A 24,473-nucleotide genomic window follows, 5' to 3' on the forward strand; every position below is an offset into this window, starting at 1 on the left:
CATTCAGTCTGAATTCTTTTCTTTTGTACTCATTAAATATAAAACCACATTCTGCTTTTGTTTTGTGGTTACTGATAGAACAAAAAGAAAATGTTGTTGAACAAAAGTAAAGGCTTTTTGGTTCAATATTTCCACAGTTACTGCAGTGCAGGTCCTGACGTGCTCAGAATACCATTCCAAATGTTAGCCAACACAAACTATTTGTGTTTTTATAGCATCCGGTGACCTTTAAGAGCCTTTAAATAAGCGTGTTTCAACATTCTTTATTCTTAATTTTAAAAGTTGAGTCATTTTTATTACAATAGTCTATGGAAAACCACTGCTGCAAAAAATGACTGTATAAAAAAAAAATCGGAGGAAAACTTCAGAGAGTTAAGTACCGTGAAAACATTAAATCACACCAAATAGTGGCGCAGTAAAAAAAAGACTGGATCATAACCTCAGCCGCTGAACCTGATTCAATGACTTTCACTGTAGGAAGTAGTAAAATCGACCGTGGCTGTAGAAGACAGCCACAGACGCTGTTTGTCACTGATTAAAAAGACAAATACTTACAGCTATGATTGTTTCCTTGATCAAGTAGTAAATCGTACCACACTTCAGTATTATTTGACACTGAGAGTGGTTGTTGCCAAGCTGTTTTCAAAGTCCTTAAAGTGATTATAAACTTCCATAAATTTTAATAATGATAGTAATTATATCCTACATTAACGTTCTATTCTAAGCATTAAAATGACTCATTTTATTATCCTTTAACCAAATTACTGTCAGTGTATTTTTTAATATAATCTTTTAAACTTAAAGTTCCTTTAACACGCTGACTGACAAAAGGCAAAATTATGAAGCATTTAAAAAACATCTATCTTTATCATGTGGAGCAGTGAACATCCTCTGCAGTTGTTTTTGAGTTGTTGTGTGTAACATCCTGAATCTTCTAAAATAATCATAACCCTGGGCGTCTCCTGCTATCTGTCTCCAGAGTTGAGTTCTCTGACATTTCGTGCATATTTTGCATACAGACGACACCGACTGCGTGAGGACCGATTTAGCAGAGGTGGTTCATTACCGTGCAATAGCTCTCTTTAAGCCAATCGAATTTGCCACGGTTCAGATGTCAATTTGGGGATGTGATTTTGACAGCAGGTTAGATGGCACACAATCAGTTACAATTTTGTGGAGGAAACATTGATTACTGACAGAATTAAATCTGGTAGCGGCGCGAAAACGATTTTGGCAGCGTCTGGTGTCTTCGATGTGAGAAGACTATCAAACCTGATGTTGATTAGTTGCTGACAACCACAATTGACTTTGTTTATAGTCATTGTCCTGGACGTAATTGATGCAGTTAACAAAACAAAACTGCAATTGACACTTTTATTCTTGCAAATTGCTTTTTTCTATTTTCGTTTTCATTGTATATGACAGAAACATTTACTTGACCTGATCAGTTGTTTTCGAAGAATGTCAATAAATGCCTCACCGTCTGTGAAATTGGTAGTGTGTTTCAGGAAATTCTTGCAACAACAACAACAACAACAACAACAATAATAATAATAGCTTCCTTCCATGTTGTTTGAGGGCACTGGCACGGTGACTTAAAGCACTCCAGCTGAGGTGTGATCTCACTGTAGAGGCTGTTACAATCTGCTACAGTACCAAGGTTGAAATACTGCAGTATGGGTGCATGCTGTGTCGATTACTGCTAAATTACAGCTAGACTGCCACATACAAGCTGGTATATTTGTGAAGAATGGACACATTCCTAAATATACCTGTTGCTATTGGCAATCAGTTACTGTTTCAGACGTTATACCGGCAGGTGACATTGAAGAGATGCAGTGCACATTCTCTGGCTGCAGTCAGTGTGCTCGGTGCATTAAAACTAGCAGATTAGTGCTGTTAGGCTGATGTTATTGTCATGTCAACACCGGGATGCAATAACGGTCTTACCATTCTCCTCAGCTGTTAAACCATCCTACAAAGACAGTCACAACAACAACAACAACGATGGAGAGTCACAGTCGGCCCAGTTCATCAGTAACCTCTGGAAACAACAGCCGTTAAAACGTCAGCATCTGCTGAAGCCACTCGTTTGAAAGTTTCACCAGGAGACTGTCCACCTCTATCAATACATTAGTGCAGGTTGCCATCTAGTGGTTACAATTTGGAAGTCTTTGATCAAACAACCTGATGTTACTGTGAATCTTAGAAAATGTATTTTAAAAACATCATTAGTACACAAATATATAGAGAGAATGTTACATAAATACCCTGCATGAAAACACTGTGTGCACGGCTATAAAAGACATGATAGAATGAATAAAACAATGTCAAACCTTTGGCCGTTCATCCAGGATTTGCTGCCTGATGTCCTTATGCTTCTCCAGGAGTCTTTCCTGTCTTTTACTCTGTGCATCTTCCAACTGCAGCATCACACACATTAGAGACGTCACATTAATTAATAACTGTATAACTGTGATATATATATATATATATTAATGAATATTGATTTCAGCTGCGTCATATCTTCTCTCACCCGTTTGATGTACTGGACCACTTCATTCACAAACGATCTGTTGATCTCCAGCTTCTCTCTATGACAATGGAGATGACAGTGTTTTAAGAACAGTCAAGTGTGTCGATACGTTAGTATGTGGTGACATCACGTGGTCAAACAAGTGTATGACGCAAAGCCAAAATAAAAATGTTTTTTTCTCCTCCAAATTCCTATTAATCTCAGAAACGTACTCCTCTGTCACATTCTTGTCCTTGGATTTGGCCTCGTTTATTTTCTCCTGCCTTTTCTTGTCCATTCTCTTCTTCAGGTCCTTCTTTTCCCTTTGGAACAGTGCAAGGTTATTTAAAGGCTTAAAGAACTTGGCCGTGTGTTCGTGCAATATGTACTTCTATTCTTATATATAAAATAATATATCTTACTTTTCACAGATGTCTCTGATCTTCTTCAGCTGAGCACTCTGGCACTCCTCAGCTATGGTGGTCAGCTTCTCCACCAGCTGTAGAGGAGACAGTGACACGGAAAACTCAAGGATGAACAACAACGACAACAGTTTTTACACTTCAGTTGTGCTCATCATAGAGAAGCACCAGACCAGAGTCCTGTTGGTTTTCCATGGCACACACAGCTGAATGTGCACTAAGAGTCTGTAGCAACGTTCATTCATCCGTTGGTAAATCCTTATCAGCTCTGAGCTCTGTAACAGGAGACTGTGAGTGCTGTGCCAGACATCAGTACAAGTTTGGGCAGCCTTTACCTGTGTGTGTGTGTGTTTGTCTGTTGATCCTACTGTGTTGTTTAACTCTCCAAACATTTCTCAGCCGCAGCAAATGCTTTACATTAAAAAAAACCCATGGTCCACCAAATAAAGACGTTCCAAAAAGAATATATAATGAAATACCTGCTTGATGTGCTCTCTTTTCTGGTACTTCTCACTGTAGTACTGCTCCTGACGGAGAGTGAGGAGCTGTTGCTGCTGCTGCTCCTTCAGCTCCGCCAGCCGCTGGTTGCACTCCTGATCCAGCTCACTCAGCTCCTGGTCCAGGGTCGACAGGGAGTGTTCTGACCGGCTGAAAAACACACATAAGCAAGTGAAAATAACAAATCTGGATATGAAGGATTTTAAATATTGTCATTCCATGCTACTTGCACAAATAATCTGTGTCAGTTCTCTGACTCCACAGCAGTTTGGACAGTAGAAAAAAAGGAGCGCCACCTACCTTTTCTTACCCTCTCGTTTGTGGCTCTTCTGCAGAGCCGAGCGCCGGCGCTGATGCTGGCTCTGCAGCTCTGATGCGCGAGCCGTGTGCTCCTTGATCAGCTCGCTGGTCTTGCGGTGGTGTTTCCGAACCAGCTCTTTCATCTCTTTGTACTGTTTCCTCTGCTCCCGGACAAAACCCTTCTGTTGCTTCAGCTCCTCCACTGTTTGAGCCTCCAGTTCTGAACATAAATAAGTGTGGAAGATGCAGACAAACGACATTACAACTTATTGTCTCTACACAAGGACTTCTGCAGGGGAAGATGGATGAAATCTGAATATGTGTAACAAAAATAATAGGCTATCTTTAATTCTTTAAAGAATTATATTGTTTATTTTAGGTGATAAAATGAAATGTCAAATGTAACACAGTTGTTGTGAGACAAAGGCTTGAAAGTGTCACCTTACCAGTGAGAACACTCTGAATAATGTCTTCACTCTTCACCGACGGCTTCAGAGATCCTGGTTACCAAACACAAACACGTAGATTGTTTAAACAACGACACAAATAAACTCAGGAAACTATCAGAAGAGTGAGTGTCTGACGCAGTATTTCTGAAGTGTGGAAATGCATTAAAAATAATATTCTGCTAGGATTAAAAACTCTTTAGTGCAATATAGTTTTGGTGGTTCACATTTCCCACACCTGCAGATTGAGTCTGTCCGACCACTGAGGGAGGCTTGGGGGCAATAACAGGTGTGTGGCTCACGCCGTTCTCTGCTGGCGAAGTCATTCTCTGGTCCAGCTTGGACTCTGATGGTGCATCACTTCCTGCTTCCACCTGTTGACATGCAGTATTTTGATCAGTTCCACCAGTCAGTGACATCATGTAACAACAATCGGCTCTTAGAATATTTTAAAGGTCAGCAGATTAAAACTTCACCCTTCAAGATTTTGTAACTTAGACACAAATTCTTTCTGTACCTGTGTCCTGCAGGACAGTTTGTAGACATAGCTCTGGTAGCCCACTCTCAGCATTGCTCCCTGTGCCGAGCTTCAGCAGATAATTTCCCCCACGGCTAGGCTGAGTCTTGAACAATACGTATCTTGAGAAACTAATCAAATTTTAAATAATCTTCATTCCAGTCGGAGCTGATGGATCTCTGCCTGTCTTCTCGTACTCTTTCTACATTCATCTCTACACGCTGTGCAGCACCTTCAGTGTCCTACCTCTTCTGGTGCCTGTTGCCATGGTCACAGCATGAATCCACTCTTTGTCAGCCGCCCTCATGGGAAATCTTATCAGCAGACAAATCAGATAAAAAGCCCCAGAGGAATATCCCCTCCTTTCTAATAACCTGTGATAACCTCCTGTCCTGCTATGCCTCCAAACTACAAAACCTGACTTCGGAATAGTTCCGTCCTCAGCCATTATTCCATATTCTTATTTTTTTTATTGAACCTTTTAAAAATCATTAATATATAAAAAAAGACACTTCTAGAGTTTCATGTATTATTTAAAATGTTGTTCCAAACACTGTTGCTGTAGTGTGTGAATGTGAGTGATCACAGTGAAATTACACGCGGTCACAGTAACACAGCTCCCAGAGGAAAGTGAGCGTTTAGAGCTGCAGGTGAAAGAGAACCTGATGAGAAGCAGCCACAAAACTGCTGCAGCTGCAGTAGCTGTGCACTTCATCACACAGGCCCGGGAATGAAAAAAGGTCCAAACAAAGTGTTTGGATAATATCTGCAGGGATCTGTGCTGGAAACAAGCAGGATTCATAATCCACAAAAGGACTACGGAGCTGACTGCGATTATTATTATGATGATGTGTACTGTAACTAAAACCTCTGTACGCAGACATTTAGTTAAATATAAAAAACAACAACAAATGTTTAGAAGATGCACACACACACCTCTTTATCACCATCCTCCTCTCCTCCCTCTTCCAGGGTGAGAGCAGCGAGCTGATTGGCTCTCTGCTCCATCAGGTTTACGTAGCGAATGGGATTGGACAGAGCTTCGATGACATCTGGAAAGAAAATAAATAAATAATTTCTGAAGCATATAATGACTCTGAATTTGTAGCTCTACGTTTGGAAATAAACTCTGTCTGTGATTTACCTGCAAATGTGTCTGGAACGTAGTCCTTCACTTCTACATACACAAACAAAGCAGGCAGCGTCAGCGACTGGTTCTTCTCATTCCTCAGGCTGATGTAGTGGTAGCCTGTTGGGGTGGAGTCAGATGAACATCCGTCAGTGGAAAAATATTTTATAGAAACATCAAATGCTTGAGAAAAAAAACATAACAAAGAGACCATTTGTTAAAGCAGTGTTTTCAACCTTGGGGTCACCTGGAATTCAAACGTACCTGGACGAATGGCCGAAACAGGAATGATTCTGTGGCCAATGAACTTCCCTCCTTCTTCAAACACAGCTATTCTTAATGAAGCGAGTGTGGGCAGAACAACCTGAGGACATGGTGAAAACACAGCAATGAAACTCCTCATTCTTATAAAACAACAGTCCAGTGGTCGACCATCATTTTGACAAAAACAAAGTGAGGTGTGATTCTACCACTGCTCCATTCTACCCCCTGTTGGATCCCCTTTGAAAACAAATTTCTCTAACCTTCTTAAATACAATTGCCTCCTCTTCCCAGACAGGGTTGATGGCGTTGCCCTGTGATGTCTTGGTCTTAAAAGCTTTCCTCTTGGTGTCCACAGGTAAACCGAACATGTCAATTTCCACGTATGTGCCCACTTTCTTGTCTGACAGGAACTGGCCTGAGATGATCTAAAATGAAGAAAGACGGACGAAAAGGACAGATCTATAACAACAGCTGTTAAAATAGAACACAAACACACCAGGGTCTACTGTATACCTTCACAGACAGCGTGTTGGCCACTATTCCGTCCACTGTACTCTCAGTAAAGGGGTCAAAGTGTTTGTCTGGTCGTCTCATAAACTCCGGTTTAAGTCTGTACCCACATTTGCCGTTGTACTCGTACATGCCCAGGTTGAGCTGCATGGACAGATCTGCTGGGTGACGACAGCACGGCTTTATTACAACATGCGCAAACTCTCCGGCTGCAAAAGTTAAAGGAATGTGAAACTTGCCAATAGTTTGGAAATTGAGAGCTACGAGCTGACAGCCAGCATTCCAGAAGAGCTGAGGGTTGTAGTTGGACGAATCCACTCGTGTGCCTTTAGGGTAGATTCTGCTCAGCTGCATCTTGTTGTATCTGAACAGAGCTGTGTTAAGGGTGAGGCTGTACACGTTTTCAGTTTACTGTTGCACTGAATACCTGGAGGTACATTCAACAGGAGTGATGATTATTTACTGAATGTCACTTAAAAATAACAGTACAGTACACTATTTATCCTTCAGTGAGAGAAAAAATCTCTCAAAGTATAGATGATGTAAAGCACAGCACTACTGCTGGTGAAAAAGGGTACTCCACAAACTCCACAGGGGATTTTGTCAGCTGCTCCAAAGCTTTAGTCTCTACGAAGGACGACATCTGGTAGCTGCGACTGATTTCTGCACCACAGCAATAAGAGACATTTTATTAGTCCCGCAGCAAGGGAATGAAATATTATCTCACAATGAAGGGTTTAAACAAATGGCCAAAAAAGTTGTAATATTTATGACCGAGTCTTTCACTGAGATTCAGAATATAGTAAAAATATCTTTGATGAACAACATTGTTTTTCATACTTTTGGAAGCCTCAAAGCTGTTGAACTTCACTGGCTGAATGTAGATGACTAGGTTGGACATTTCTTCTGTAGCAAAAGCCTCGCTGCCGGCCGTGCCCTGTAAAATCACACACACACACACAGACAAATGCATGACATTGGTGGCACACAGAGCCGTAAACACATCACATCATCCAACTGCTGAGATAGGATGCACACCTCGTCCATTGAGCCCTTTTTACAGTCATCATCATCGTCATCATCATCCTCACTTTCTGCCTCCACTTCACCTGAAACATTGGCGACAAATTAGGCATCACACTAAAGCAAGATGGACCAGGCGTTATAGTGACAACCAGTGGCAGAGTCACGGTCAACAATGGTAGCTGAACACACAGGGCTGTGTGTGTGTGGAGTGAATTCACTTTAACAGTGCTTAGGTGGAGCCGCCACAGCCTGCACCCACATAATGAAAGATCTGTTGAAGGTTTCCCACTGAATCTGAGGTCACACTGACCGAGGAAATGAATCATCATAACGGTGGAAGTGACCTACAGCTTCTGTGGCGGCCTAATGAGAGCTCTGCTCAAGATTTCCCTCCGTGTCTGAGGTCATGTACTATGTATGACTCACCAATAGACTTTCTGCCCTGCAGCCTCAAGTTGAGCTCGGCGCCCTCAGAAGTTTGCGAAGGATCTGCCATCTCCTCCTTGGTTGAACCTAGGCACAGAACACACACACACAAAACAAATCAAAAAATGTCCTTCTCCAACAACAACTTTGGTTCAACTCAAACTCTGGAAGATATTGTAAACACAAAGAAGACTTATTTTGTACATTGTACATCTAGTACCACATGTTGTATTTAAAATAAGCCAAAATGTCATAAATGAAAAACTAAAAATGACAAATACAAAAAAGGTGATTAGAAATACAGTGAAACTTCTAAGACACACAATCTCAACAGACGTGAGGTTTTTACAAGTTTAACAATTAGATGAAATTCCCTTTTAGACAGAAGCAAAGAGATGAGGTGAACCTGCCGTGTCCACTTCCTTTGTGATAAAACAAATCACTGTCTCACAGTTTCTTTCACACCTCAGAAATAAATCTTTCCCTTTTAAAGTGACCCGTGAGAAAGGGTCAGCACAGGCGACCTCTGTCCAACTAGTGTTATGCAACAGGCAGACCTTCTGTGCTTCACATTTGTTGACACCAGGGGGCAGCATGTGCTCATGAATGAATGACAGTAGTGGCTGGGGAAATTAAGAGCCTTCGCAGTGATGTACAGCTATGTAGCATATGTCTTAAATATCCACCGAATACACGGTTTTGAATAAAAAAGAGTAGTATAAAGTATGAGCTGTGCTGTAATGGAACAAATATCAAATATTGTGATGATAAATGCAGTATGTGCTGTTAGTAGACTTGAGCGACTGTGTAAATTTTACAGGAAAGAAAAGTCATGGGAATATAAGAATACATACATTGAGATATGCAGTACTCAGTACACACACTGACACATACTGAAGGTCACTGCTGGCTTGTGCATAAGACGCCCCAGTGACTTGCACCATGCATGTCTGACGGGGACTGTATGCAACAGCCAATAATATCTTCAGCTGATGGAAAGGGCCATGAAAATGACAAATGATAAACAACAGCACTGTTTGGCTCCAGTGATTGCGTTTCTGGGAAGCGCTGAGGTGTCGGTCCACGGCCCACAGAAAACCAGACTGTTAGGCTACATTTACCATCTGAAACATCATAACTCAGCTGTCCCAAAGTGACATGATGATTCTGGTTAGGGGATGAGAGTATGTGTTTGTGCTTGTGTATGTGTACCTGCGCTGGGGGAGGAGGGCTCACACACACTGGAGGAATCACTGTAGGTGTTGGACACCTGCTCAGACAGCTTCTTCTTGGTACTTCCATTGGTCTTGTGGTGTTTCTTCTTGTTCTTTACCAGGATTTTACCCATCAGCTCCATAGGGCTCGGTAGTGGAACTCCAGACTCCAACTAGATAAACACAGGGAGACGGAGCTTGTGCTTAGAAATAACGAGAGCAATTTAATATTTATTTAGAATAACCAGCACAAGATAAATGTACAAATAAACTCATCTTATTGTAGAGTTTACTCTAATTGTTGCCACTTGGAGAGAAGCCCCATAATGTTAATGTTATTATACAGAGGCGTTGCAGACAAATTAACATGCAAAATAATGGCAGCGATAGGAAGGACTTTTTTCTTCCCCCTCCAAATTCACCAGAGATAGAAAGACGTGACTGAGTTTCACCTTGAAGCTATGCAAAACCTGTTGATGTAACCAACTCATGAGTTTACACTTTCAAAACAAAAAAAGCAGCTTCTTGGGGGAAAGTGAACATAAATACACAGTCTCTCAGTGGATCTGGCTGGAAGCAGACAGCCTCCTGATTTATTCATGGTGTACACTACTCTGGGATCACTGTGTTTAGGGATATTTATAATGTATTGTTGAAAAGTCAGGCTGGTTGTTGAATACTCACACAATCTGAGTTTTTACAACTTATCAGCTTTCAATGTAACGGGATGTCTGATGTGTTAAAAAAAAACAAAACACAAAGTTGACATTCAATCTTTCTTCTTCATCCACCACCATATGTGGTAGTTAAATAAATAAGCCTATAATCAAATAATGTCTATATGTATATATAAAACGGACTCTTTTCCTACTAGTGCCTCGTTGGCAATTAGTTCATTCACTGCTTGAAATTCAACCATAACAAAAAAAGCAACTGCTACAAAACATATTTGATATTTTTTACTATTATGTAAAAATTTGGCCAATAGAGAGCTTGTTAGCATAACTACTACTGTGGCCTAACAAGCTGACAGCTCTGTGCTAATGTAATCACGACATATACCAATTTACTGTAGGGTGTGTGAATGCAGTAAAAGGTGAACTCCTCCTAACAATCACCCATGCCACAGGTGAAACCATCGTAGCCCATTTCGCCCAGTCTGTCCCTGAACCCATGATCCAGTGGAGCTGATATCCGGTTGGCTCCACGGTGTACACAGCTGTCTGCACGCCAGAGGGGAGTGGTTGTCATTGCACTCACCTTTCTCTGTTATTACACGCTCAGTGGTAGAAATCTCATTCCTCACTAGCATCTCCCCTCCTCAACATCCCTCCCCTGGTGCCCGACCCCTTTGTATCTCCTTCCTTCTCCTTCACAGTGCCACTCATTTGAGAAAAAAGAGAGAAGCTTTTCCCTGATAATGCTTCAAAGCCTAATCCAGTTAGTTGGCTGTGATTCTCAGGGGCCTGTGTCTTTGGCGGCAGCACGGGTGGAGAAGCTCCCTGCATGTGAGAGATAATGCTGAAACTGACTGCTGGAAACTTGAGCTTGTCTGTAGTGTTTTACCGACAGGGACAAGTCCTCCCTGGAGAATCACAGCGCAGGAGTAAATGGTATGTTTAAGTGTATATGTGCGCAGGATTAAAGGCACCAGACGGAGCAAGTGTGAGAGCTTTTGCGACAAGTGCCCACGGTTACCTCAAAATAAGTGCCTGAGTCATTTAACACAAAGGCTGCTTTGGGTGGGAAAAAAGAAAGAGTTTGGCCACAAAGGGACAACGCAAGCTTTTGACCGGTAGCCATGGCAACAGAACAGCGACAGATATGGAAAAAAAAGGTCTGCCAAGAAAAGCCACGTTTAGATTACAGCGTAAAACATTTCCTTTTAATCTTATTCGCCTGTCATTGGCAGACTCCGCCACGATAACAGAGAGGCAATATTAAAATGATTGTGGGAGGAATCATTCAAAGATGGCTTCAGGGGGACACACATCTACATACTGTAGGTATCTGTGTGTTTGTTTGTGCCTGTGGTTGAAAATAAAAATGAAAAAATGGAGACAATGAGAGCGAGAGTAAAGAAGTCAAAGATAAAGTCCAGGAGTCCATTCTGGAGCAGTCCAACATTGATAGGATAAGGAAAAGGAATGACATTGTATTTCTTTTAGGTGCTGAAAGGCATGTTGATTTATTACTGATCAGAGAGAGAGAGAGAGAGAGAGAGAGGGGAGGTTGTCACGTAAAGAGAAAGAAATATTGGTTCCTAAGATTCCTAAGAAGATGAATGTTAATGTGTACCTTACACCCTACTATATATGTTATGTATATATAGAAAGAGAGAATGAAGATATAAACTTAGTAAAGATCTAACTTTATATTGACTTTTAGGAACTTTTCCAAGGAAAACTATGTTCTTACCGGATACTTTTCCAGAGGTTCCATTAGTAACGCATCGCCAAATATGGAGCGGCAATACTCGGCCATTTTTGCCTGTTGTTTAGGTCTGTAGGTAAAAAAAAACAGACCACACACGCACACACACACAACGTGCCTTCACCATAAATATCAAACTGCACAATGTACGTGCAGTGTCCGTGTTACCAGACAGAAAACAAAAGAGCTGATGAACAATCCAAAGACAGACAGCAGTCGTTGATAAGGTCGACATTCAGTCGGACGTTCAACACGTCTGACACCAATCGATCTGTTGACTTACGAGTCCACGTGGTTCTCAAAAGACAGGATGACGGGGAAGGGTGAGGTTTTGAAGGCACACTCGGCGATGGCCTCGATCACTTCCTGAAGGATCAGCAAAAACATACAAAGACATGGAGACTGTTGAATGAAGGAACCACCAATTAGTATTCTTAACCCCTGACAACATGCATACGTCCAGTAAAATCGATAACAGTGGGTGAAAGCAACAGCTATAGTGTGAAGAGGGAAAGGTTAATCTCCAAAGCCTGAACAGTTTGTTCCAGTGTTCACTGCTAGCCGTCGTGGTATTTGTGCAGTGGACCTTCTCTACAACTCTATACTGTAATCTGAATATTTCTCCTTCTGGAAAATTAGGTCCAATCCTTTAGTGACTATCATACAGTACTGCATCTTCAGTGGTTTGTGTCCCTTCAAATGGTTCTCTAATATCAGATTTCCAAGCTAGTGATTGTCTATCGAGATTACAGCATCATTATCAGTAGTGCCAATGCATTTATTGCCCTCATTTCCGTTGGTGCCAATCTCCTCCAATAAAAAACCTTTGTCTCCGACACCACCCTCTCCATCTGTGTCTTTTCTTCCTCTCTCTCATTACATCTAATTTCACGCTAATTCACTTTGGTCATTTTTCAGTTTCTCTCATTCAGCTAATATTTCCGTCTCAATAAAAACAACCGGCTCATTGTCGTCATCCCTTTCTTTTCTATAAACTCGTCTCCTTCAGTGAAAGGATCGACATCCTGTTTGCAATGTCATTCGATTTCACTCTGTTTTACCGATCTGTTTTTTCTCTCCATCTAAAACCTGATTAGGATTCATTATAGTAGTTAGGTACCGTGGCAATGATACCATTTGTGAGCCTTAAAAAAAACCAAATTGTTTATCGAAGTAATTCATCGTTGTGCCGCTGTCTCTTGTAGCTTTAAGGTGGGACTTGTTAACAGATTGCAATCAGTAATGTAATGGTAATGATCATGTTTTTCAGTTCTCCACTGAAGTCACTTTTGTTAGAGAACTTCAAGTATAAGAATTGAAAACCAGTAGGGGGCAGCAAAAGGACACCAGCTTCCTTCAAAGCCCTAAGGAAAGAGGAAAAAATGGATTTAAAGGCAACACCAGATGGGGGAAGGGTCAGGATCTGCTTACACCAGGTCACGTGTCACCTTTTAAGCTATTTCTTCTGCGTCGTTAATACTGCAATTGATTTCGTAATGTTTTATGTCCTCTCCATAGGAATACTGAAGATATTTGCTTGCCACACCTAATGTTATTGGTGTGATTTGCAGAAACTTAAGGCACATCCTGTGTACTGCTGCTGAATGACTTAATGATGGAATCAAACTCCAGGGACCGCTCTTACTACTTGGTTTATAAGGCCACGGTGCAACGTTTGACTAATGCTTTACATTTAATGGATGGAAATTGGTTAATAAATTTTTAGGATTACAATCAGCCCTTCATCTGGGTCAGCAGTCAATTGTTAGTGATCTGCATATGGAGCCAGCGGTAATAAATTCAGCACCGCCACGCTCCCAAACTGAGCGTTACGCATTGCGTTAGCTCGGGCTCTGGTAATGTGTTTACTTGACTTGTTTACGTTACGATTTGTTGACGGTGTTATTAAAATTTATGGCTCGTTTCTGCCCCCTCTCCAAAGCTCCTTTTTTTCTCATCTTTAAAACATGTATTAAATGCCCCTCAGCACTTCTTCTTATGATCAATGAACACATTCTTGTCTTTTACTATTTGCCATCAGATGAATTTGCTTTTTTTACTTGCCTTAGCGATCTTAAAAAGGATAATTTCAAGGTTTTTTATGTCCTGTATTGGCTAGAATTTACTGAATGAGTTCCAAATAAATACAGCAAAAAAAGTTTAGTTTAGTTAAAAAAAAAAAAATTAAAGGATTTAACTGTTGCTTTTTTTACAGAGCTACAAAGTGGCATACCTTTATTACAAACCTGAAATTGTCCCTGGTTGACATGAAAAGAATAAAATACAACAGAATGTCTTTCAAAGTGAGTAAGACGGGGGCGTTCATTTTCTGTTTTGGTATTCAGACTCTCAAACGTTTGACACGTCTGAGTTGTCGCCATTATTATTATGTTTAGTTGTGTGGAAAACTCTGTCACTTGCAACAAACAATTTCCGCGTCTAAATTAAAATAAAGCTGGAGCTGAATTTGATTTTTGCATTCCTGTTCTCTGAGTTAATGTCAGAGCTGAGAATAAATGTGTGTTTTAACGTTTCCATCCACTGCACATTTATCAGTAGACTTTTTACCAGTCCATTATTAAAAAAAAAAAAATACTATTTTATTTTCATATATCTTGTGTGGTTATGGCCTTGTGAGTTTCCTGTGCTTTCCTAATTTCTTACTGTTAGATGTTTGTTGTTTTTTACTTCCTTGTTTTCTTATTTGCATCCTGATTTATTTTTACCTGCTGTTCTGTCACTGGTTTCCACTGTGTTCACTTGTTTCTAAGTTATTTCAGCCATTTTAGAGCTTTATTGTTTTCTGGCTGTTTTACCAGTTCTGGTTCTTTTTTGCTGTGTTTGGTCTTTTACAGCATGTGTGATAGAAACTCAGCTTGACTAGTCTAGGAATAAATAGGTTATTTGCCTTTATTTAGCTAGTGACACTACTTCCTCTTCCTTTTTCTTCTTCTCTTGCGTGAGTGTCTGGGTTTGACTGCAGGAGTGAAGTCAGGTCACCCGCCGCCGCACGTCATCATAATCATCAGGAGCAGCTTCGAAAAGTCGCTGCATCGACACCCCACCAGACCAATCCCTCAACTAAATCCTGCTGTGTCTGAGTCTGACTCTGCTCCGCTTCAGCTTTCAGAGCAGCTCTGATAAAAAAAAAAAAAACATTTCGCTTTTTCTAAAACAAAAAATGGAATTCTATCCACCTTCAGTCTATCGTATGCTACTCTAGTTTGCAACACAATGCAAGCTTTGTTTTTATTTATTATTATTATTATTATTATATTGTAAAATTGGCTAAAGGCATTTTTCTATGTCTCCGTGTTCTATTTTGACTGTTCATTGTAAATAAACAGAATTCCAACATGGCTGCTCCAGTAGGAAAAGTTCTGCTTTCAACTTTTCTGAGGATCTTTGTGGACCAGCTCTGCTCTACACATGCTATATTTAGACATGGGGTAAGGAGAGCAGAAACCTTCCAATATTCATTTTTGGATTCAATGAACTGCCTGATCTTTTCTGCGGTTGTGTCGTGTTGTGGCGCGCGCATCAGCTGGAGAATGCTGTGTTTCAAGGTCAGAGCTGTGTCTCAGCTGCTCTCTCATGTCCCTGTAAATCAAATACGATGACGTGGATGAAGGGAGAATGGTGGACTCTCTACCAACTAAAGGCACTAAAACCTTAGCAGGGATGTCACGGGGTCAGTGCCGAATCGCCACGGCTAGGTGGCTACCTCCGTGTCACTGTACATACTGTATATGGTCAACATGTGGTTACCTCCTCTTTCTGTTCACAAACATATTTAAAACCATCTCTGGAATAAAAAAGGTTTGAGCCTCTTCTTCCTGTACGTAGACTCTGTCACTGCGGTTATCCGCTCTCCCCGCGTTACCTTAAAGGAGATCTCAGTTGTCATGGTGAAGCCGTGGGTGATGACAGGCTCCTCCTCGGTGGTGCGACCCTTCCAGCAGTCCAGCTCGATGCAGCGGCAGCCTGACAGCAGCACCTGCTTGTACATCTCCACTGAAGAGTTCCCCGCAAGCTGACCAGCTGCAACACGTACGTAGACTCTGTCACTGCGGTTATCCGCTCTCCCCGCGTTACCTTAAAGGAGATCTCAGTTGTCATGGTGAAGCCGTGGGTGATGACAGGCTCCTCCTCGGTGGTGCGACCCTTCCAGCAGTCCAGCTCGATGCAGCGGCAGCCTGACAGCAGCACCTGCTTGTACATCTCCACTGAAGAGTTCCCCGCAAGCTGACCAGCTGCAACACGATGCAAAGAGAGAGAGAGAGAGAGAGAGAGAGAGAAAACAAACTTCAGATAAATGTATTGATCTTGAAAAGTAACAAGACGCCCGCAGAGCCACGACCCTCTCCCTGTTAGTTTTCAAGAGCTCATTAACCGCATTAGCTGCTAGCTGGCAGTAGAAACAATTTAGATGGCGTCATCTGAAGCAGACAAATCTCATCACACTGTCACCATTAGGGGAGCAATTATCTCCTTGCATTAGCAGCACACTTCCCCACAAAGTGCGAGGCAGGGCTGTGATGTCACGTTTTGTGGGTTCATTTATTCTCACTTTTTTTTCCCCCAGAAACTTTTATCGCCCCATTCATTCCTAGCACATATTTTGTTCTTCTTACCTTATATTAACAAATTAAGACAATGATTTGATAAGTTAGTGTTGGTTGTGAGCACAAGATTCCAGGTTAAAACCGTCGCTGGGGAAGAAAACAGGAAGAATCAGAATCAAGAACCTGTTGTTTGTTTTTACATTTCCTTAGGCGATTAAAAAAGGCTTCTCCGTAACAGAATCTCTATTTTTCTGATTGCTAGTGAAATTTGATCCACTTGAAAGATTCCGTGCTCCCCAGTTTCACCGAGAGCAGATTTGAATAGATGAATTCTAATAAGCGTCGAAGAGAAAACGGTCTTTGTATTGTGCTGTCATGCTCGTGCCCTGCCAGGAGCCAGTTACTGTGACTCCTACTCCAAAGAAATATTTAACTCATGAATATCAATGAACCCAGTCTCATGGCACGACTTGATTGGATAAGCTCTTGCAAAATAACGCAGTCATGGGGGCGCTGATACGCACCACTGCGTTTGATGGACCGACCTGCGAAGTGCAGGGCAGGATGCATTGACTTGAGGGACTGTAAATGTGTTTCTACGCTAACGAGTGATCTGCTCATGCGGAGAAGGAGGAGGAGGATGTGAGCTTGGGTCATGGACTCAGTCAGGTGGAAAAAAAAAAGATCACGTAAAAACAGAGTTGCTCGTGTAAGATGCTGTTGTTTTTACTGATGGGATTCATACGTACCTGTGAGGTACGTGTTGTGTGAAGAGTTGATGAAATAGTGAGAGAGGGGAAAGGTCATGTCTTCGCTCTGGTCCAGCTTCTCAGGTGGAATGATGCTGTTCTCCTCGCAGTGCAGATACCGAGCGAAGCCTTCCATGGAGATCTGACCTGTGTGAAGCCAAAGAAGCAACAGAAAAGTTACTAGGACCGATTATGAACAGACATTTTGTCATTTGGTCAGTGCTCTCCTTCTTCTTCACGCTGTGTGTTTGAAGAGTCGGAGGTTTGCATGTTCACACAAAGTGCTAAAAAATACTGCAGGTGTTTTCAGATGAGCGGCTCAAAGCCTCTGTTTGAACGCCTTCAAAGGTTTCATTACAAAAATGTTTATAATTGCTAATTAAAGCCACATTGAGATTCCATTAGCGGTTTAATTCTGCACAAAGCTCAAGTTAGTGTTCGCTGAAAGCCTTTGTAGATAATCCTTAAAGCCTGTGCTCCACTCTCGGTTTTTTACACTGTGGCTGTTGGTGTGTTTTTTTTTTTAGGGGTCAGCAGAGGATAAATGGGTGGTANACACTCACAAGGCAGATGGACCAACTAATAAACGTTTCCAGCATTTCAGGTTTGACTCACCTCTAGCGACACCGCTGTAAGTCAAACAACAGGGATGTGAGTCACCTGTGAGGTTTTTATCCTTGTTTTGTCTATTTTTATTATTTGTCAAGGTCACTCACGTTTTTTTTTTCTTTTTCTGTCAACACTGAGCTCACAAACTCAGTGACTTTGTCTGCGAAAGAGCCGCAGGTGAACGCTCACTTCTACAAACATTTATATTGGAGATGCGACCTCAGCCAACACACCTGGGTCGGACGGAGCGCAGCGGGGGCCTCGCGCCAATTAAAACACTTGTAGCCTCCTTCGCCCACATACACTCACTTGCTAACAAGCTAAATATGCAAAAAGATGCAAGCTCCGTGCGCACGGCAGGTCCCTGTGGCCACGTTATGCTAATTAATGCAGCGCCACCCTCTGCAGAGTTGTTGGACTAATTAAAGCTGGATGTGACATCTGAGCACAGTCACACTCAGCATCTTCTCCCCTGACAACATGGACTGGCCTCTGCCAGGATGAGGCCGCACCTCTGTATTAGACACACACACACACACGATAAGTATGTGTTAACGTTTTGGACTTGAGAGACGGCTTAGTGGCGTGATGGTAAACATAATATTTAAAAAGTGGAGACCTGCAGGAATAGGTCACTGAAGGATGCGTTCAAATCAAACGGATGGTTTGGATTACAACATCCAGGCTGCTCTTCAAAAGGCACAGATTCCTCTTTGAAACCACTGGAGGTGAATTGTTAATCACGTCACCACCCACTCAGGATAAAGCGTCTTGTTTCATTTCACATTTTATTCATTCACCTTCAGAATTTGCCACAGTGTTTGATTATGTAAAGACTGGAGTTGTCTAGTACAATGACAAAGTACTGATGAGATGACGGTTTGAATATTTGTGAAGTGGAGAAGAGGAAAAGCAGAGGAAGTGCAATTTTCTCCTATGCCCTGAATTAGAAAATATTCGATTTTTTTTTCTGAATATCCAGTATCCAGAGTCCAGTATTACCTGGGTTAGATTACTGTTTAATTGTTTCAGTAGTGACTTTAAAGGAACATGCACGCAAAATGTGTTTGTTATTACAAACAAAGTAATGTCATAATTATTTAAAATAAATGATAACAACGATAATACACATAAATAATCATTTCAGTGTAGAGATGTTAAAAACGAACGTCACTCCATGTCAGCGTCAAACAGCTGGAACAGAGTTCACATCAGCTATCATGTTTGCTAACCAACATGATGGTTACTCTCTCTAAACACACACACATATATATATACATACAAATCAAGTGTCCTTGAGAGATGGAAAAAGTGTGTGTGCATCTGAATGTGAGTGTGAGCATTGCATGTGGAGCTCTGGACCTCTCTCCGGAGCAGATGGCAGCACTTCCTCCGGCTAGATAAATACTTCACATGAGGGAATCTGTCACAGAGACAGAGTAGGGCATGTTTCCAGAAAGCCCGGGACAGGATGAACACGCAGCATCACAGCACAAGCGCATCACTGGCATCTGATTCAAACAGGCAAGCAGGATATTTGAATGTCATTACGGGAGAAAAAGGAAACTATTTTAGGCGCCTGTGACTCATGTTGTCACGGATTAGACAGAAACAAGAAGGCAGTCATTTGAGAGGTGTTTAACTTATATTTGAGACATTAAAAGTCGGGGTCAGACAAAGGTGAAAATTGCACCGGCATAACTGGTGTAATCAATCATTGGCATTTGAGGCTACATATGTTATTTGCTATATATAGTGGAACCACATAGTGACTCCTCAGTCTGCAGTATTGTTGTGAAGGGCCTTTGATGAGCAGCCTGTAATCAGGTCAGTAACTTAATGATCAGCTGGAAATAAAACATGCTGCGGAGCTAACGCACACACTGTGACAATGTCAAACACATGTGTGTATTTTATTTTTAGAGCAAACACAAAAAGTATGTTTCAATGTCAATAATTGTATTTAGTTTAAGGTCTTGATGAAGGGAAAAGATATTTGTGAAGTTTAATAAATATTATTATTATTTCATTATTAAATAGAAAGAACTAGAGATTATTATATTAGTCTTGTATCATTTTAGTCATGGTAAATACAGAAAAACACTAACAGTTTTTTTTTTTTTTAAATTAGTTACTAGTTGCCTGGCAACTGTTTTCCACCATACCAATACAGAGCCTGATGGGTGGGTCTGTACATCAGCAAGCTGTGGCTTTTTAATGAATTATTAAAAAATTCACTAGTGAAGTCAACTTGACTGTTTTTCTGCAGGTTTCTTACACCTGGGATTTTTTGTTTGTTTTTTAAAACTCACTGGTTTGAAAATGTCCTGCGGCATCCTAGAAAAAGTTAGTGTCAAAAAGAGCTGCACTTGGTGAAACTGTGGCAGAAGTAGATGAGCTACATTTGGTACGTGTGTCTTCCCCAACATAAAGGGTCAAATTATATGGCGTCAACATGGAAACTGTAGCACAAAAAACTAGGGTGTCTGCGACCTTCTACAGCAAAAAATAAATAAATAAATATATATATATATACAGTATATATTTTATTAATTGATTTATTTTTTAGGTCAGTAGAGCATGAGACTCGTAATCTCAGGGTCGTGGGTTTGAGCCCTACGTTATGTGCAAAACTTTCCTCGGTTTTACTGAATTTCCACGGTGTGGGATGAATGAAGTCTTATCTTATCTTATTCTGCTTGGTGTTGACTGACCTTGCTCTGCCAGAGATGGATTGGGTTCATATTTGTCCATCAGCAGCTGGACCTGTTCTGGTTTGAGAGGAGGGTAAAGGATCTCATTCAGACGAGGGTCTCGCTGCACGTTGTTGATAAACTCCGTCATTTGCTCCACTGTCAAGTACGAATGGCTTTTTGCTCCCCTGTAGAGAAAACATGTGTGTGGGAACACATTTAAAAAAAAATTGAATTTTCCGCAGGACATTGATTTGGTTAGAGAGCAGATATCAATAGAATGATTTGACAATTATAAAAAATCTGGTTTAAACACGTTTCATATCTGCCTGTTCTATTAAACTGTTTCATCTACATCCTCTTGGCTCTCATGCCCTCTCACTTTACTGTAATTAAATTATAGATTTATGACTCGTGCTGGCAGGAGAGGCCAGCTGATGGTCTGAGTCTCTTTGGACCAGGGAGCAGTTCTGCAGCATGTAGGGTCAGCAGCCAGGCTCGAAGGATCGCAACCAGGGCAGTGACAGCACAAGTTCCCGTTCTAGTCCATTATTTATTATTGCTTTAATGGACAAAGAGAAGTGTTTTAAACGTGCAGAGTCATTTTGCTTCGACAGAGCTACCAGCTGTCAGAGGGACTGTCAGATTGTTGAAACATTCTGATTCTGTGTAATTTATTCATCTGATTATTAATCCACTTCAAAACCACAGCCAATTCTAAAGGGTCAATGTGCGAGGGCGAGGTCAGCACCCTGGACAGTTCCCCGGACAGTTCCCCAGTCCATCAAAGGGCCATACAGACAGTTCACACTCATACTCAGGCACTAACTTTGGCACTACTTCAGTCCAAACAAAACTTCAGGAGATGTTCTTACACATCAGAGAAGATGTGGTCCAGCTCCGAGCGAGGGCAGATGTTGCTCAGAAACATGCTGTACACCTCAGGAGTGAAGTCTTCCTGTGGAATGGAGTCGTTCTGCAGAGAAGAGCAGCAGCATGTTTAGAAGAACGCTGACCTCCAAAAAGTTTTTTTTTTTAATCTTCCAACTTTCATGAACATTAATCAAGTTCAAATCAAATCAGCATATGAAAATATCTGAGCTGGCACGGCTGCTGTCACATGACTGCCTAGGTGACAGCTACTAAAATGTCGTCAGAAATTTGTGATGTCAGAATGAGGTCACAGCCCAAGAAAAGGGTTGGGAATCACTGTGGTAATTCTTATTTCAGACATGGGCACATTAATGAATTGAAAAAAAAACTTTGTCCACGTGGGCTCCTTACAGAGTGGTCACAGTCAAACAGGTCTGCTCGTGCTGGCCCACAGCCAGACATAAAGCAGAACCAAGCGGTCAGAGAGAGGAGTGTGAGGAAAGAGGAGCAGGAAGGATGCACACGCGGGGAGGATGATGCAGGTCAGGCCCCACAACAAATCAATGTGCAACGCCAGAAATGTATGAGCTAGCCATTTTATGCACTCTCGCTCTTTTGCCACTGAGACTGTGTTAAGAGATTATCATTACTACTATTTAGCTGGCGCTACATTTCCCACTGGTTTTTTTAGATCCTGGTTTCTTTCACTAATAGGCCTGGCTTTTCCTGTGCATGTGTGTGTGTGTGTGTGTGTGTGTGTGTAGATTTGGGTAAACAGTGTGGTTCAGTCTGTGTTCAGAGCTGCGGTGGACTGCATTTCACAGCAACAAACCGGTGTTTGTTGTGTTGGGGTGTTTATAGCTCCATGCATGAGGGACCAGCTTCTCTCCAGAGGCATCTGAGCGAGGTGATGATAAAACAGCCTTTTGTTACCTCAACTTTTCCCTCTGCGTCAATTTGTCACCGTGCTAACAAAGCTGGATTGGTTTTCTGAGGGAAGCGATGCAGACATGCAGAAAATGCGACTCGAAACTGATGAGTAAATCAGCAATCAGCCACAGTTTCATGAGGAGAGGGAACGGGCTGAATGTCAGAATGACAAATTACTGAATAGATGGGAGGAGGGGTCAAAAAGATGAAAGGGGGGAGAAAAAGGGAGTAACACAAATTAACGCCGGTTCAGAGACAGAGGGCAAACAAAGAGACAACAGAAAAAAAAAAGCTGGGGAGATTCTGTATTTTCGGTGTCTCACTCTGCCAGAAGGGAGGTTACAGTTTTCCAGGGCTGTCTCCACACGCTTCCTGTCGGCTGAGAACATCCTGAAGATACTGCGGGGGCACACAAAAAACAAAAAAAAACGTTATGAGTAATCACAGTAAATACTACACAAGACACACCGAGACGTTTCGCTGTCATGCCTGGTCTCACAATGTTGAATGTACCAGATTTTCAATTAATACTCATTAGGAATCTCATGTTGGAACATCAAGCCGGTGACAGGAGGGACAAGAGAAAGAGAACAAGAACGAGAGAGAGACACTCCACAGATGGAACGCACATTTGAAATGACATTATTTTAAATGTATTAAATGTCAAAGTTGAGAGAAATGGAGGCAGACTATTACCCTGTAACTAACCCTGAGGATGTTCGCAGTACTTCAAGATACAGCACGAAGTACAGTATGAGGTAGGAAGACCACGTTTTACAACACTGCACGCAGAAACTTGTTAACTTACAATAATTCAGTTAGAAACAGTTCAGATATATATATATATATATATATATATATATATATATATATTATGTGCAGTTGTTTTTCAAATGAAATATTTTTAATTTATCATCAACAAGCTGCTTCCTTGCAATTTCACTCATCTTAATTCTCAGGCAATAAACCAACAATTATTCACATGTCAATACAGACAAACCGATCCGTCCGTCTTCATTATTCATGCAAAAGAGTCGTCAAATCTGCAGTGTCACATTTTCACAAGGAAAGAAAAACAGCCCTGTTCTGGAGACTTTGACGGTGCATTTCTCATGTCACCCTCAGCACATTTACATGATTAATCTCTCCTTCTGCGGATACATGCTTTTCACTAAATGCTGAGGAATATACCGTCTGCAGCCATCTGTCATCCTGAGTGCAGGGAGGGAATGTGCTTCTGTGTGGCTGGGCGGCTGCTCCTTGTTTTATTCTTGTGTTTATTAGACAATAAATGTGATTTAGAGCGAAGCGCCACGTAGGTTCAGCCACTGCTGGCTGCGTCATTCTATTTCCGCTGGTTATAGCCGGTTTTAATTACATGCACAGGTATCCAAGAGCACATACAGTATGCACAGCTGGTGAGCAGAGTCAAGCTGACTTTAGTCTAGCTGACAAGTCCTCGCAGCAAGGAGGTTAATTCCCTAAACGGCAAGACGCGTCTCTGTGCTTCTTTGTGCTGACACCCACTGCTTCTCTCTGAGGGAGGTTATCTCACAAGTTCACCGCTGCCTGTCTGCAAGCTGCACTTGACTAATGGAGGCGTACCTGGAGAATGAGATTCTTGATGCGCTAATGAAAAACGTGAAAATACGGTTAGTGAAATGGCAGCCAAAGTTTGGGAAAGCTATGAAACTACAAAAAACTGAAGCTGAAACTTTTTAGTTTTGTTGGCTGGGAAAATATCTCTCCGAAAGCCAAGTGATGCAAATGAAAATGCAGAAAGTTGCGCTTTTGTAACTTGGCAGAGACATGGAAGAGCCAATGGTCTGTCAAAGACCTGGTCACATGACTCACAAATTCACACAAACAAACAGGACAAAGAGCTTTAAAGTCTGTACTTACAGAACGCTCATACACTAAAACACAAACATGTTGAAAAGAGCTGAGAGAAACAGGTGAGACACAGATGAGAAGCGCAGACAGGTGGATCAGGGAGAAAACGCAGACTTACTTCTTGACGGGGATGCGCCCCTCAGGATTGAGCTGCAGCTTCAGCCGGGTGTATCTGCATTGGAGAGAGCACATGTGTTACACCACGTTGGCAGCTGTGGGTGTTTGCATGAGCTCATGCATAATTTGCGCACGTAATATTTCTCCATGTCTGCATCAGAGCGCAAATTCATGTGACAGTGCATCCATCACTGCGGTATAATACGCACATATATCAATGAATCAGGCTCAAAGTGACTCCATGTGTTGGCCTCCGTATACACGCCATAAATATTTAGCCGTGTTCATTGGACAGGTTAGAAATTGTGGCTAATCCATCGGAAGTGTTGCATTAGTGGCTCGGA

At 41.7% G+C, this 24,473-nt stretch overlaps 1 protein-coding gene across 1 annotated transcript in view; it reads right to left on the reverse strand.

Moving 5' to 3' along the window:
* Positions 1-24,473, reverse strand: part of LOC103381058 (1-phosphatidylinositol 4,5-bisphosphate phosphodiesterase beta-1) — a 79,265-nt gene that overhangs the window by 8,850 nt on the left and 45,942 nt on the right. The window contains exons 6-32 of the mRNA XM_008313236.3: positions 24,131-24,184; positions 22,443-22,518; positions 21,192-21,292; positions 20,338-20,504; positions 17,015-17,161; positions 15,796-15,953; positions 11,984-12,066; positions 11,686-11,770; positions 9,266-9,440; positions 8,054-8,140; positions 7,640-7,710; positions 7,442-7,538; positions 7,180-7,264; positions 6,841-6,965; positions 6,605-6,759; positions 6,352-6,516; positions 6,092-6,191; positions 5,843-5,947; positions 5,635-5,750; positions 4,420-4,555; positions 4,182-4,235; positions 3,736-3,955; positions 3,417-3,585; positions 2,938-3,014; positions 2,749-2,838; positions 2,537-2,594; positions 2,337-2,423 (exon numbers count right to left, since the gene is read on the reverse strand). Coding sequence (XP_008311458.1) covers positions 2,337-2,423; positions 2,537-2,594; positions 2,749-2,838; positions 2,938-3,014; positions 3,417-3,585; positions 3,736-3,955; positions 4,182-4,235; positions 4,420-4,555; positions 5,635-5,750; positions 5,843-5,947; positions 6,092-6,191; positions 6,352-6,516; positions 6,605-6,759; positions 6,841-6,965; positions 7,180-7,264; positions 7,442-7,538; positions 7,640-7,710; positions 8,054-8,140; positions 9,266-9,440; positions 11,686-11,770; positions 11,984-12,066; positions 15,796-15,953; positions 17,015-17,161; positions 20,338-20,504; positions 21,192-21,292; positions 22,443-22,518; positions 24,131-24,184 — 3,043 coding nt within the window. The remainder of the gene's footprint in view (positions 1-2,336; positions 2,424-2,536; positions 2,595-2,748; positions 2,839-2,937; positions 3,015-3,416; positions 3,586-3,735; positions 3,956-4,181; positions 4,236-4,419; positions 4,556-5,634; positions 5,751-5,842; positions 5,948-6,091; positions 6,192-6,351; positions 6,517-6,604; positions 6,760-6,840; positions 6,966-7,179; positions 7,265-7,441; positions 7,539-7,639; positions 7,711-8,053; positions 8,141-9,265; positions 9,441-11,685; positions 11,771-11,983; positions 12,067-15,795; positions 15,954-17,014; positions 17,162-20,337; positions 20,505-21,191; positions 21,293-22,442; positions 22,519-24,130; positions 24,185-24,473) is intronic.

This window comes from Cynoglossus semilaevis, chromosome 7 (genome assembly GCF_000523025.1).
Source record: "Cynoglossus semilaevis isolate Cse_v1.0 chromosome 7, Cse_v1.0, whole genome shotgun sequence".
In the NCBI taxonomy this organism is placed as follows: domain Eukaryota; kingdom Metazoa; phylum Chordata; class Actinopteri; order Pleuronectiformes; family Cynoglossidae; genus Cynoglossus; species Cynoglossus semilaevis.